The 16,121-nt window shown below is 46.1% G+C and overlaps 1 protein-coding gene across 2 annotated transcripts in view; it reads right to left on the bottom strand.

The window, feature by feature from the left end:
• The window catches only part of LOC143943337 (putative E3 ubiquitin-protein ligase MID2), a 534,268-nt gene that overhangs the window by 105,041 nt on the left and 413,106 nt on the right, over positions 1-16,121 (bottom strand). For both annotated transcript variants that reach the window (XM_077465137.1, XM_077465083.1), the window contains one exon: positions 14,437-14,598. In XM_077465137.1, coding sequence (XP_077321263.1) covers positions 14,437-14,598 — 162 coding nt within the window. The remainder of the gene's footprint in view (positions 1-14,436; positions 14,599-16,121) is intronic.

The following is a 16,121-nucleotide window of genomic DNA, read 5'->3' as shown; positions in this document are numbered from 1 at the left end:
AATGGCGAAGACATGGAACAGTGGTGAACCTTCCCAGGAGTGGCCGGCCGCCCAAAATTACCCCAAGAGCGCAGCGACGACTCATCCAAGAGGTCACAAAAGACCCCACAACAACGTCCAAGGAACTGCAGGCCTCACTTGCCTCAGTTAAGGTCAGCGTTCATGCCTCCACCATCAGGAAAAGACTGGGCAAAAATGGCCTGCATGGCAGAGTTCCAAGGAGAAAACCACTGCTGAGCAAAAAGAACATCAAAGCTCGTCTCAATTTCTCCACAACACATCTTGATGATCCCCAAGACTTTTGGGACAACATTCTGTTGACCGATGAGACAAAAGTGGAACTCTTTGGAAGGTGTGTGTCCAAGTATATCTGGCGTAGAAGGAACACTGCATTTCAGAAAAAGAACATTATACCAACAGTAAAATATGGTGGTGGTAGTGTGATGGTCTGGGGCTGTTTTGCTGCTTCAGGACCTGGAAGACTTGCCGTGATAAAAGGAACTATGAATTCTGCTGTCTACCAAGAGATCCTGAAGGAGAATGTCCGACCATCTGTTCGTGTACTCAAGCTGAAACGAACTTGGGTTCTGCAGCAGGACAATGATCCTAAACACACCAGCAAGTCCACCACCGAATGGCTGAAGAAAAACAAAATGAAGACTTTGGAGTGGCCTAGCCAAAGTCCTGACCTGAATCCTATTGAGATGTTGTGGTATGACCTTAAAAAGGCCGTTCATGCTCGAAAACCCTCTAATGTAACTGAATTAGGACAATTCTGCAAAGATGAGTGGGCCAAAATTCCTCCAGGACGCTGTAAAAACCTCATTGCACGTTATCGCAAACGCTTGGTTGCAGTTGTTGCTGCTAAGGGTGGCCCAACCAGTTATTAGGTTTAGGGGGCAATCACTTTTTCACACAGGGCCATGATGGTTTGGATTTTTTTCACCTTTAATAATAAACACCTTCATTTACAAATTGCATTTTGTGTTTACTTGTGTTGTCCTTGACTATTGTTTAAATTGGTTTGATGTTCCGAAACACTTAAGTGTGACAAACATGCAAAGGAACAGGAAATGAGGAAGGGGGCAAACACTTTTTCACACCACTGTAATAGTGTGAAAAATAACAATTTTAACGATGAAAAGTGACCCAATAAGAATTAAAGTAAGAGGGCAAATGAAGAGGGTGGAATTGTGCGAGAATGGGGATGAGAGGGAAGTGTGATAGTTTGGAAATCTATATTACATGGAACATCAGCTAGGATGGCCCTCATAATACCAATCCCCTCTTAGGCCACCCAAGATATGAACCATCCTTTTTTTATATTTTTATCTGATAAGGTGATGGGAGGGGGGGGGGACTGAGGGGATGTTCAATTCTGATGTATTTTGTAAACAAAATAAATATCTTAATAAAGAAATAAAGTAAAAAAAAAAGAGATGCCTGGATAGTTCCATGTTCAATGCCACTTGGCAGAGCCAGTGGCATGACACCAATAGTCTTTTTAGTTATCGCTAAGAGGGCCCTGTGACCACCAATGTAAGGGGCATTCTTCCTCTGACCACCAATGTAAGGGATATTTTTCCAACTGACCACCAAATGTAAGGAGCATTATTCTACTGTCCACCAATGTAAGGGACATTCTTCCAACGAACGACTATTGTAAGGGATATTCATCTACTGTCCACCAAAGTAAGGAGCATTCTTCCCAATGGCAACCAATGTAAGTGAATTACTTCCCATGGACCACTAATTTAAGGGACATTCTTTGCAATTACCACCAATGTTACATAGTAAGGTTGAATAAAGACACCAGTCCATATAGTTCAATCTGGATGGACTGGTAAAAGAATTTATTTCCACTTGAACACCAATTTAAGGGACATTCTTCCCTCTGACCATCAATGTAAGGGACATTCTTCTACTATCTACCAATGTAAGGAGCATTCTTCCTTGTATCCCTTGATAAATTCATTTTAGCAGGGGTTTTCCTGAGACGTAAAAAATTATTTCAAGGGTTCTTCTGGGCTAAAAAGTTTTATAAAAGGTTACTCTAGGGGGTTTGCCTGCCATAATGTCCAAGTAGGCAGTAGCCTTGGAACCGCAGCAGCACAGTTCTGCTTTAATCCCTTTAAGTTACGTGTACATGGGTGGAGCTTGAGGGGTCACAATGGTGACCCCGCCCCCAGGCTCCAGGGGGCCCATGCAGCCTTCCTGTCAGATTAGGTGCTACACCAGGCATCACAAAATTGTAGACCAAGTCACTTTCCTGTCTGGACCTCCACAGTCCCGCCATTTAGGAACCAGTTCACCACCAAGCCATCACCACTGTCATTAACAAAGAGCCGGCAGCGCAGGAGGCAGGACAGTCCTGGATGAAGGGCGGGAGGTTCCTGAGTTCAGAAGCAGGTGATCGGTTGTTAAGATGCAGGGCAGTTCTAGAAACCAATCACCAGCTAGCAGCTCCCACCCTCCATCCAGACCTGCTGTGCCTCCCACCCTCTGATGTGTCTGTTTAAGGTAGGACAGAAGGGGGGCAACATGAAAGGGAGGCTAAAGACACCAATGTAAAGGGGGTTAGGATTATAATGTGAGGGGCCGAGGTCATGGGGAGGGCATGATGTGAATGGGAGGGAACTGTGGTGAAAGAAGTTCCCGACCCTTAATTTTTTTTTTTTAAATTGCGCCGCACCAAGCCACATGGTGTTGCAGCAACATGCAGTTTGGCGCATGTGAAAATGCGCAACAGGAGAGCGATGTGTGGGGGTACCATTAAGAATTCATGGTGCGTCTGCTAAAGTGCAGCACGTCCCTCATGGCTTGGGAACACGTGCAATTTTTGAGTGCATTCCCCAGCTGCAAGGGTGGGAAAATAGCCTAAGACGAGAGGGGTGCTGTAATGGGAAGGATTTGATCCATCACCCAAAAATGCATTTGGGATCTTTGCCCAAAAATTTTTTTTATCCATCGGAACTCTGTGAATTTGAATTCAATACCCCTATTTTAGACTCCGTTCACACTGTGGCGCTTTGCAGGCACTACAGCGCTAAAACTAGTGCCTGCAAAGCGCCCTGAAACAGCCGTTGCTGTGTCTCCAGTGTGAAAGCCTTGGGGGCTTTTACACTGGAGCGGTGCGCTGGCAGGACAGTCCTGCTAGCAGCACCTTTGGAGAGGTGTGTATACCGCTCCTACCCATTGAAATCAATGGGGCAGCGTGGCTACACTGCCAGCAAAGCGCTTCTGCAGTGGCACTTTGCGGGCATTTTTAACCCTTTTTTCGCCCGCTAGCGGGGTGGTTTTAACTGAATAGCGCCGCTAAAACGATGGTAAAGAAGCACTAAAAAAAGCACAGTTTTACCGCCGGCGCCCACACCGCCCCAGTGTGAAAGGGGCCTTACACTGTGTCGCTGGGGAAAAGCGTTTATCCTGTCACCCTGCACAGGTAATTTTGTAAATTCAGAGAACAGGCCCCTGCCCGGGCCCTCTGTTTTTTTGGATTCACCTATACAAGGTGACAGCGGCACGCTCTCTGCTCAGATAAAAGAGGACATCATTTTTTTCAAACAAATGTTTCTTAACCACTTCCCGACCAGCGCACGACGATATACGTCGACAGAATGGCACGGGCAGGCATATTGGCGTACAGGTACGTCCAATGTTCGATGCCGCCCTGCCGTCGGGAGCGCGCCGCCGGCGGCGCGCTCCCGCGCTGGTCGGGACCCCCGTGAGTCCAGTCGCGGGACCCGCGGACTCTATCGCCGTGGGCATCCCCGCGATCATCTCACGGAGCGGCCGAATGGAGGAAATGCTGTGTAAACAACATTTTTCCATTCTGCTTAGCAACTAGTGACGCTGATCTCTGCTCCATGTGATTGGAGCAGAGATCAGTGTACACTAAATGAAAGCCCAACCCCCCCACAGTTAGTAACACACCCCTAGGAACACTTAACTCCTACACTGCCACCCACTGGTTAACCCTTTCACTGCCAGTGTCATTTACACAGGAATCACTGCATTTATATAGCAGTGATTACTGTATAAATGACAATGGTCCCAAAAATGTGTCAAAAATGTCCGATGGGTCCCCGACAATGTCGAAGTCACAATAAAAATTGCAGATCGCCGCCATTACTAGTAAAAAAAATAATAATAAAAAATTATTAATAAAAATGCTATAAAACTATCCCTATTTTGTAAACGCTATAACTTTTGCGCAAACCAATTAATAATCGCTTATTGCGATTTTTTTTACCAAAAATATGTAGAAGAATACGTATCGGCCTAAATTGAGGGAAAAAAAATGTTTTTTTTTTATATATTTTTGGGGGATATTTATTATAACAAAAAGTAAAAAATAATGTGTTTTTTTCAAAATTGTCGCTCTATTTTTGTTTATAGCGCAGAAAATAAAAACCGCAGGGGTGATCAAATACCACCAAAAGAAAGCTCTATTTGTGGGAAAAAAGGACGTCAATTTTGTTTGGGAGCCACGTCGCACGACCGCGCAATTGTCAGTTAAAGCGACGCAGTGCCGAATCGCAAAAAGTGGTCTGGTCTTTGACCAGCAAATTGGTCCGGTCTGAAAGTGGTTAAATAAAAGAAGAAAAAAAAATCATAACTTTCAGACAAAATTCGATTAAATACAAAAATCTTTTTTTTTTTTAAACTTTGTTTGAAATAATAAAGTAGATCTTGTTTCTTCGCTTACATTTCACTGACATAATAATAATGAAAAAAAAATACGTTTTCAAGTAATATTTCGCTTACATAAAAAATAGAGTAGAGTAGTGTTTTTTTCCAAGCAAATTTTCACTTACATAAATAAAATAAATAAATAAATTAGACCCTCTACTTCAAAAAAACTTCACTTAAATGAAAAAAAAAAAAAAAGAGCAGATCTTTTTTTTTTTTAAATAAATTCCAAGTAGCTCAATGAGGTAAACTGAGAGTTTCCAATTTGGTGAAATTGTGCTAGCGAAATAATCAATAATTTCATGGCGAAATCAAATTTTGTTAAATTCACTTTATTCATCCCCTATGATAATTATACAAGCTGAGCCCAATTTTCTATGGTTTTCTTCCATGCTTTCAATCGGACTTCACTTTCAACATACGTACGTGCCTTCAGTACTTTAAAAATAGGTGTGAAAATGGCTGGCAGCATGTGGTGTACTACAGTGAACCAAAACACTATTATTTTCCTAAGAATGGAACGGAGGCTAGTAAAGAAAGTAGCAGTAGGAGATTTGGATTTCATTTCAGAAATATTACTGAATAGCTGTTTCCTCTATCCAGAGGTTGGGAATGTATGGTTTAATAGAAGCCGAGTATTGTTTTCTCACTCTTGACACAATACGTGCAAAGATGCCGATTTCCTGTTTATTCCCTTTTGCAGAAGTGGGAAGTTGATTTTAACCCATGAGTGATGCAGAAGGTTGTAGAAAATAACATTTTGAAAGCATCAATCAAAATGAAAAATTAAAACTTGGAGATTAAGATTGAATTTTCTCAGGAATAGTTGCAAAGCAACTGTTCTATTTCCTGCCCAAAATGACCATGACTTGGAAGCACCAGGTCTTCTCCAGTTTGAATCTATAATACGGTCATCTGGACTAGGGATGAGCTTCGTGTTCGAGTCGAACATACGTTCGACTCAAACATTGGCTGTTCGTCCGTTCGGCGAAATCCGAACACTTTGGTCCGTTCGCGTCAAATTCGTGTGGCGCTCACGGCCCACAATGCACTGCGATGGCGCAGTGCATTGCTGGCTCATGATTGGCCAAGCATGCACTGTGACCCCGCATGCTTGGCCAATCGCAGCGCCAGCAGTGAGGAGAGCCATGATTGGCCACAGGCAGGATGCCTGTGGCCAATCATAGCTCAGGCTGTGTAGTGCACGCCCCACACTATATAAGGCCGCCATTGCGGCGGCCTCGTGTAGTGTGTTGGCGTCTGAAGCAGTGGGTGTTCTGTGTACCTTCAACACAGTACACACCGATCGTTTTCGGCCGATTTTCTATCTTGCTGTTGTGTAGTGGTTATTGTTTGCGTGCCCTGACCGCAGTATACACCGCTATATTCACCTCACCTATATAGCTAGTGATCTATCTTTAATAATAGAGCTTGCAGTCAGTAGTGTTAGGAGATAGTGCATGCTGTCTGCGTGCTCTGTACCCAGTACATACCGCTATATCCACCTACATAGCTGTTCTCTATTTGAGCCCACTTGCCATCTGCAGGAGTTATTGGAAGTTGTGTGTGCCTCCAGCACAGCACAGTATGCATCTGTATATACCCCTTTATCTCTGGTGTTCTCTGGTTATTGTCTGCGTGCCCTGACCACAGTATACACCGCTATATTCACCTCACCTATATAGCTAGTGATCTATCTTTAATAATAGAGCTTGCAGTCAGTAGTGTTAGGAGATAGTGCGTGCTGTCTGCGTGCTCTGTACCCAGTACATACCGCTATATCCACCTACATAGCTGTTTTCTATTTGAGCCCACTTGCCATCTGCAGGAGTTATTGGAAGTTGTGTGTGCCTCCAGCACAGCACAGTATACATCTGTATATACCCCTTTATCTCTGGTGTTCTCTGGTTATTGTCTGTGTGCCCTGACCGCAGTATACACCGCTATATTCACCTCACCTATATAGCTAGTGATCTATCTTTAATAATAGAGCTTGCAGTCAGTAGTGTTAGGAGATAGTGCGTGCTGTCTGCGTGCTCTGTACCCAGTACATACCGCTATATCCACCTACATAGCTGTTCTCTATTTGAGCCCACTTGCCATCTGCAGGAGTTATTGGAAGTTGTGTGTGCCTCCAGCACAGCACAGTATACATCTGTATATACCCCTTTATCTCTGGTGTTCTCTGGTTATTGTCTGCGTGCCCTGACCGCAGTATACATCGCTATATTCACCTCAACTATATAGCTAGTGATCTATCTTTAATAATAGAGCTTGCAGTCAGTAGTGTTAGGAGATAGTGCGTGCTGTCTGCGTGCTCTGTACCCAGTACATACCGCTATATCCACCTACATAACTGTTCTCTATTTGAGCCCACTTGCCATCTGCAGGAGTTATTGGAAGTTGTGTGTGCCTCCAGCACAGCACAGTATACATCTGTATATACCCCTTTATCTCTGGTGTTCTATAAAAAAGGCATCTGCAGGAGTTAGTGGGTGTTGTGTGCCTCCAGCACAATATAAACTACCCAACTGCTGTTTTACCCAACTCCCTTCAGGCCATTACCATGTCTGGAAGGCCAGCAAGGAGAGGCAGACAGGCGCGAGCCGATAAAAGAGGGCAAGCAGGCTCTGTGTCTAGAGACAACAGTGCTGGTCGTGGACGCGGTGCATTGTCATCAGCACGTGGCCATGGGACATGCTTGTCCTTCTTTTCGGCAGCTGGACATGTTGAACCGCAACATGCCAACGACTTGGTAGAGTGGATGACCAAGCCCTCTTCATCCTCTCTCACCCAGTCTCAGGGTAGTAGCAAAGCAGCTGCCAACGCATCGTCTTCCCTCCTCTCAATGTCATCATCAGTGACTCCTTCCCTAGACCCAACACGTCCTCCTGAGGAGTCTCCTGAACTCTTTGAGCACAGTGTTGGGTACATGCTCCAGGAGGATGCCCAGTGTTTTGTGGGCTCTGATGATGACACTCAGCTAGAGGAAGGCAGTAGCGTGAGCGCAGAGAGAGAGGATGCTCAAGAAGGACAGCAATCTGGCAGTCATGTTCCACAAGCTGCAGCATACTGCCAGGTTTGCTACAGCGATGAAGAGGGAGGGGATGATGAGGGCACTGACTCCACGTGGGTGCCTGGAAGGAGGGAGGAGGAGGAGGAGGAGGCACATGTCCAACGAGGCAGGATGCCCTCCGGGGGCCAGCTTAGGGGCAGCACACCGACTGAATCACACCGCAGAGCTCTGCCTGTGCAGAGCGCTGCCTCTGCGCGTTATTCTAAAAGTTCTTTGGTGTGGGCCTTTTTTGAGACGAGTGCATCAGATCGCACCGCTGCTATTTGCAACATATGTCTCAAGCGTATCTCACGTGGCCAAAACATCAGCCGCTTGGGCACCACATGCTTGACCAGACATATGTTGACCTGCCATGCAGCTCGTTGGCAAGCGTACCTCAAAGACCCACACCAAAGAACAAAGCGGACCTCTCCTAGCTCCTCATCAGCTGGCATCTCCAACCCCACTAGACCTTCAGTCCTCTCTGAAACCTGCTCTGAGAGGAATGAAGGTGTAGAATTAGGTGTGTCACAGCCAAGTGCTTCCGGGAACTCTGCTAGCGGTACACCCACGTCCAATTATAGCAGGCAAATGTCCCTGCCCCAGCTGCTGGACCGGCGGAAGAAGTTTACTCCCAGCCATCCACATGCCCAGCGGTTGAATGCCAACTTGGCTAAATTGCTAGCACTTCAACTGCTGCCTTTTCAGTTGGTAGACTCGGCCCCCTTCTGTGAGTTTGTACAATGTGTGGTTCCTCAGTGGCAGGTCCCCAAACGCAACTTTTTCTCACGGAAGGCGATTCCGGCTCTCTACCGGCATGTGGAAGGCAATGTCCTTGCCTCGCTGGACAGGGCGGTCAGCGGTAAGGTGCATATTACCGCTGACTCCTGGTCCAGCAGGCATGGATAGGGACGTTATCTGTCTTTCATGGCCCATTGGGTCACTCTTCTGGCTGCTGGGAAGGATGCAGGACAAGGTGCAGTAGTGTTGGAGGTTGTTCCGCCACCACGCCTCCAAAATGCTACTATTGGTTGTGACACACCTCTCTCCTCCACCCCCTCCTCTTCTTCTTCCTCCATGGCCTCTTCCAGTGCTCTGTCCTCAGAACCAGCGGTGCTCCGTAGGCGTTCCAGGGGCTACGCAAGTACGCAGGCAAAACGATGCCATGCCGTGCTTGCGCTGGTTTGTTTGGGGGACAGGAGCCACACTGGGGCGGATGTTTTGTCAGCTCTGCAGGGGCAGGCCGAGAGGTGGTTGACGCCACGCCAGCTTAAGCCAGGAATGGTGGTTTGCGACAATGGCACCAACCTCCTCTCCGCCCTCCGACAGGGACAACTGACCCATGTGCCCTGTGTAGCTCACGTCCTTAACCTGGTGGTGCAGCGGTTCTTGGGCAGGTACCCCGGCTTACAGGATGTCCTGAAGCAGGCCAGGAAAGTCTGTGTGCATTTCCGCCGATCATTTAATGCCTGTGCTCGGCTGGCTGAGCTCCAAAATGAGTTGAACCTGCCCAAGAACCGCCTTATATGTGACATGCCCACCAGATGGAACTCAACATTGGCCATGCTGCAGCGGCTGCACACGCAGCAGAGGGCCATCAATGAGTACCTGTGCGACTACGGCACCAGGACAGGGTCAGGGGAGCTCGGTTTTTTCTCATAACGCCAGTGGGGCATGATCAGGGATGCATGCACTGTCCTGTCACTGTTTGAGGAGGCCACAAGGATGGTGAGCAGTGACAGTGCATGCATCAGTGACACTGTACCTCTTGTCCACCTCTTGGAGCATACGCTGCGTGGAATAATGGACAGGGCACTTGAGGCAGAACAGAGGCAGGAAGAGGAGGACTTCCTTGCCTCTCAAGGCCCCCTTTATCCAGACAGTGTTCCTGCTGTGCCACCCATCACACAGGAAGAGGATGAGGAGGAGGAAGAGAATGATTGTGTCAGCATGGAGGTGGAGGCTGGCACTCAGCATCAGCAGCAGCAGCAGTCTTGTAGGGATGATTTACAGTCCCAAGAAACATGTGGACTTGTACGTGGCTGGGAGGAGGTAGCTGTGGATCATGTTGCCCTTAGTGACCCAGAGGACTCCGGACCGAATGCCTCAGCTAACCTACGCTGCATGGCCTCCCTGACCCTGCAAAGCCTGCGGAAGGATCCTCGTATTCTTCGGATCAAGGAGAGGGACCATTACTGGCTGGCCACTCTCCTTGATCCACGGTACAAGGGTAAGGTTGCCGACCTTATCTTGCCATCGCAGAGGGAGCAGAGGATGAGACATCTCTGGGAGGCCTTGCAGAAAGGTCTGTGCAACGCGTTCCCAGAGACTGGGAGGTTATAAACTCCTGGTCCTGGACAACGTGTTGCTGAGGCATCGGTCAGAAGGAGCGGTGGAGAAGGTGGCCATCTGACTGATGCTTTCAGACAATTTTTTAGTCCGCAGCCCCAAGGTATGATCGGTTCCAGCACCCATCGCCAGCGTCTGATTTACATGGTGCAGGAATACCTAGGGGCAAGGTCAGACTTGGACACCTTTCCCACCGAAAATCCTCTGGCTTATTGGGTCTTGAGGATGGATCACTGGCCAGAGCTTGCACAGTATGCAATTGAGCTACTGGCCTGTCCTGCATCCAGCGTTCTTTCGGAACGCACCTTCAGTGCTGCTGGTGGCTTTGTTACCAATCACAGGGTGCGGCTGTCTACCGAATCAGTTGATCGACTGACCTTCATCAAGATGAATCAGTCTTGGATCACCCACAGCTACCAAGCACCTGAAGCTGATGTAACCGAATAATTTTTTTTGAAATACCACATCCCTTCAAGACTGCCTATGCTGATGCTGAGTGACTGTCCTGTTATGTTGATTGTCTATCCTCTTCCTCCTCCGCTGATATGTTGGAAGAACATTTCTGGTTCTGGTTGATGCCATCAGCCCAATTTTTCTGCCCCTTTTTAACAGGGGCGTTTAAGTACAATTTTTGATGCAATGCTTTGCAGCAGGGCTAATTCCTGCAATAAAACTAGAGTATATGGCAGAGGTTGCAGTGTGGTGGCACCAGCACCAGTGCCTAAGGCCCAATTTTTCTGCCCCTGTTTAACAGGGGCGTTTAATTACAATTTTTGATGCAATGCTTTGCAGCAGGGCTAATTCCTGCAATAAAACTAGAGTATATGGCAGAGGTTGCAGTGTGGTGGCACCAGCGCCTAAGGCCCAATTTTTCTGCCCCTGTTTAACAGGGACATGTAATTACAATTCTTGATATAATATTTCACAGGAGGGCCCCTTCCTGTGCCCATCCAGAGTAACGGTGAGGACTTATAGTGTTGTGGCACCAGCACCACAACCACCAAAGGTCAATTTTTCTACCACTGTTCAACAATGGCATGTAATTAGAATTCTTGATAAAATTGTTCACAGCAGGGCGCTCCAGCGCCCACCAAGAGTCACTTTGAGGGCTTACAATGTTGTGGCAAAACCAACACCTTGTTCCGCCATTTCTGCAGAGCATATAGGGCAGGCCCCTACTTTCAAACATCCAATTTACAAACATCTCCTACTTGCAAACGGAAGGAGACAACAGCAAGTGAGATGAAAAAAGATGGACGACAAAACAAATTATACAGGGGTGATAACCCTTCCCTATGTTTTCCAAAAAGCTTAAAAATAGTTTTTTTGACTGGAGCTACACTTTAAAAATGTACCAGTTGAAAATTACAAACAGATTCAACTTAACACAACAAACCTACACAGTCCCTGTCTTGTTTGCACCGCCTGTATACTGCTGTTCTGAGTATATAGGGCCTGGGGGCCACACGCATTTCCTTTTTTTAATATGGGTACGGGGTTCCCCTTAATATGCGTACAAGATCTAAAGGGGCTGGTAATGGGCAGGGAGGGCTACCCATGCCATTTTTCTCAATGATTTTCAACCATATTGCAGGAACCAGATATAAGATTAAAACCGCAAGCAGTTTTAAATGGTGTTATTTCCGTTTAATGTCATTTTGTGCAGGGACTGTTCTAAACACGGGAAACACGTGGCACTTCACAGGCATCCTACAGACACCCCCCAGGCACCATATTTAAAGGAATATTTCACTTTTTTTTTCACTTTAATCGTCATTAAAATCAGTGCTCCCGCCAAAACGGCCATTTTTAAAAACATTTTAGGCATTGACCCATGTCCCCTGGGGCAGGAGCCAGGTCCCCAAACCCTTTTTAGGACAGTATCTTGCATATTAGCCGTTAAAATTAGCACTTTTCATTTCGAACGTTCGAGTCCCATAGACTTCAATGGGGTTCTAACGTTCGTTCGAATTTGCGGTCCGTTCGAAAGTTCTGGTGCGAACCGAACCGGGGGGTGTTTGGCTCATCCCTAATCTGGACTAAGCATAACCTGGGTTCAGTCGGAACGTGGTCCAAACCCCGTTTGGAAGAACCCATGATTGCACCCCAGTCAACTTAACAAGCTGCGGCTGGGGTATCTCCCATCTTTCAGCTGCACATAAGCAAGGCATCGGGATGTTCATGAGGCCATTGACCTACTCTAACCACATGCCGGGCGTTCCGTTCCAAAAGCATGGGAATTTTTAAGGAGTTGTTGCCCCTCCCTTGTTTTGGCTTCAACAACCCCCACTCTTCTGGGAAGGTTTACTGTTAGATTTTGGAGCATCTGTGGGAATTTGTGCACATTTGTGAGGTCAGGTACCATTGTTGGACAAGAAGATCTGGCTCGCCATTAGCATTCTTATTCACCCCAAAGGTGTTCATTAGGGTTGGGGTCAGGTAAAGGTGTAGGATAAGGCGTCCTGGGTAACAATCAGTGTCCCAATTCATCCCAAAGGTGGTCAGCATGGTTGAGGTCAGGTACTAGATCTAAGCTCTAAGGTTTTCAATAGAATTGAGGTCTGGTCCTTCTGGTCCTGATGTTGAATGAGAAGGCCTGATGCCAAAAGTGTTCAGTAGGGTTGGGATCATGGAACTAATGTTGGATGAGAAAGATCTAAACTCTAAGGTGTTCAATAGAATTGAGGTCTGGTCCTGATGTTGAATGAGAAGGCCTGATCCCAAAAGTGTTCAGTGGGTTGAGGTCAGGTACTAATGTCGGAAGAGAAAGATCTAAACTCCAATGCCACGTACACACAACCGGACTTTTCGAGGGACTGGGTCCGACAGTCTTTCCGATGGACTTTCGGCGGAGTTCCGACAGACTTTCCGAATGAACGGACTTGGCCACACACAATTACACCAAAGTCCGACGGATTCGAACGTGATGACGTACGACCGGACTAGAATAAGGAAGTTCATAGCCAGTAGCCAATAGCTGTCCTAGCATCGGTTTTTGTCCATCGGACTAGCATACACACGAACGGATTTCTCTGTCCGGCGTAGTTCCGGTGGAAAAATGTAAAACATGTTCTATTTCTAAAGCCCACCGGATTTTTGGTAAGCAAAGGTCCGATGGAGCCCACACACGATCGAATTGTTCAACGGACTCGTTCCGTCGGACCTTTGCTGTGAAAAAGTCCAGTCGTGTGTACGTGGCATAAGGTGTTCAATAGAACTGATGTCTGGTCCTGATGTTGAATGAGAAAGCCTGATCCCAAAGGTGTTCAGTAGGGTTGAGGTCATGTACTAATGTTGGATGAGAAAGATCTAAACTCTAAGGTGTTCAATAAAATTGAGGTCTGGTCCTGATGTTGAATGAGAAGGCCTGATCCCAAAAGTGTTCAGTAGGGTTGAGGTCAAGTAATATTGTTGGATGAAAAGATCTTATCCAAAACGTGTTCAGTAGGGTTGAGGTCCCATACTGAAGTTAGAGGAGAAGACCTGATCCCAAAGGTGATCAGTAGGGTTAAGGTCAGTTTATGATGATGAATGAGAAGACTTGATCCCAAAGGTGCTCAGTACAGTTGAGGTCGGGTACTGATGTTGGATGAGAAGGCCTGAGCCCAAAGGTGTTCAGTAGGTTTTTGGTCAGGGCTCTGTGAAGGCGACTTGAGTTCCTCCACACCAAACTAATCAAACCATGTCTTTATGAAACTTACTTTGTGCACGGGTCCAGTCATGCTGGAGCAGAGGAGGGCCTTGGGAAAGGGGGATATCCCAGGAAAAACCATCTCTGATTGAGCAGCTAGGAGGTGATATAATCTGCATGGTGAGATGGACTCCTAAACTACACTACATGAACAAAATGTTGGTGGACACCTGACCATCACACCTGTCTAGATGATGGACACCCCTCCAAATTAACTTAGATTAGATGTTTCCAGTAAAGGGTACTGTTAATGCTACACATTCTATACAAATTATGCTCTTCCAACTTTGCATTAACAGTTTGGAGAAGACCCATTTCCGTCCCTGACATAAACTGTGTCTTTAAGGGTTTGATGTGAAGCAACTCGAGGAGCTGCACAGCCACAAAGGGAGGTCCAACTCCATCCTAATGCCCAAGGTTTTGAAACTGGATGTCAAAAAAGCTCTTGTGACGCTCAGAGGTATTCAAAACTTTGGCCATAAAGTGTATATCCTAGAAAAACTGTAAAACTGTTTTAATGTGCAAATTATTCATGAGGTTAATGTCAAGTAAACTGACACTGTTAAAATTGATCTGGACATCCAGACATTTAATGGCCCTTGGTCACGAGGGGGTTGAGCAATTAATAAGTAAAACCTTGTGTACTCACTGTTAGTCTTGAGTCTTGCCGGATCGCTATGTCGGCTCCCAGCCTGGTTGATTGCTTTGACTAAAAAGATGTAACGAGTTCCACTCTGAAGCCCGTGCACAGTGTAATGGTTCTGCTTGATATTGGGCACAATCATCCAGCTGTCCATGGAGCTATAAAGACCTGCAAAAGGGGGCAGAGACAGTGGGATGAATATAATAATTCAGGACTGTGGAAAATTATTTGAATTCAATCTGTAATGGGAAGGCCTGGCTCGCAGTCTCCGCTCTAATTCATCCCAAAGGTGTTCTATCGGGTTGAGGTCAGGACTCTGTACAGGCCAGTCAAGTTCCTCCACCCCAAACTCGTTCATCCATGCTTTTATGAGCCTTGCTTTGTGGACTGATCCAAATCATTTGGTGGAGGGGGGGTTATGGTGTGGGGTTGTTTTTCAGGGGTTGGGCTTCACCATTTAGTTCCAGTGAAGGGAACTCTTAAGGCGTCAGCATACCAAGCCATTTTGGACAATTTCCTGCTCCCAACTTTGTGGGAACAGTTTGGGGATGGCCCCTTCCTGTTCCACCACGATTGCACACCAGTGAACAAAGCAAGGTCCATAAAGATATGGATGAGCGAGTTTGAGGAGGAGCCCTGACTTCAACCCGATAGAACACCTTTGGCATGAATTAAAGCAGAGACTGTGAGCCAGGCCTTCTCGTTCAACATCAGTGCCTGACCTCACAAATGCACTTCTGGAAGAATGGTCAAACATTCCCATAGACACACTCCTAAACCTTGTGGACAGCCTTCCCAGAAGAGTTGAAGCTGTTAGAGCGGCAAAGGGTGGGCCAACTCAATATTGAGCCCTACGGACTAAGACTGGAATGCCATTAAATTTCATGTGTGTGTAACGGCATGCGTCCCAATACTTTTACAATTTAGTGTACATATAAAAATCAGAATTCTTTTTATTTACTAGATAATTACTTAGAACCCCCAAACATTATAAATTTTCTGAACGCAAAGGCCTGGGAGATAAAAAAAAAACCTTGGTAGTGCAATCACACAACATAAAAGTTTTGGAAAAAATGCACTTTAATGAATTTTAGTGCACACAAATACAATATAGTACAATTTGTTTTGTAAAAGATGATGTTACGCCTGAAAAAATAGATACTGAACAGGTCATGCTATAAAATTGCATCCATAGAATGGCGACAAATAAGGTATTTAAAAATCTCCATAGGTGAAACTTTAAAAGCCTTTACAGGTTATACGTTTAGAGTTATGGAGGAGGCCTAGTGCTAGATTGCTCTCGCCCCGACGTTTGCGACGATACCTCACATGTGTGGTGCGATCACCGCTTACATATGCATGCAGGACCAACTGGGGCACTTTTTTATTTTTTTTCTTTCATTATTTATTTTACCAACAACAATTTTATTTTAAACGCTCTCTTTCATTTTTTTCTCATAACTTTATTGCTATCACAAGGGATGAACAATATGGGATAGCATGGGCCTTGACAGGTCCTCTTTACTGAGAGATTTGGGGATCTAGAAGTTAGAGTCCACAAACTATGGTATATACATATGAAAATTCATCAATCTCATTTTTTGATGCCTGAAAATACCAGGACAGTGCAAATACTCCTCAAATGACCCCTTGTTGGAAAGTAGACAGTCCAAGGTATATAGTAAGAGGCA

Source organism: Lithobates pipiens, unplaced genomic scaffold, assembly GCF_037356315.1.
Source record: "Lithobates pipiens isolate NorthernLeopardFrog02 unplaced genomic scaffold, aLitPip1_a1.2 Scaffold_1, whole genome shotgun sequence".
NCBI classification, from domain to species: domain Eukaryota; kingdom Metazoa; phylum Chordata; class Amphibia; order Anura; family Ranidae; genus Lithobates; species Lithobates pipiens.
The sequence above is the reverse complement of the archived record's forward strand: the minus strand, read 5'-3'. Positions and strand labels throughout refer to the sequence as shown.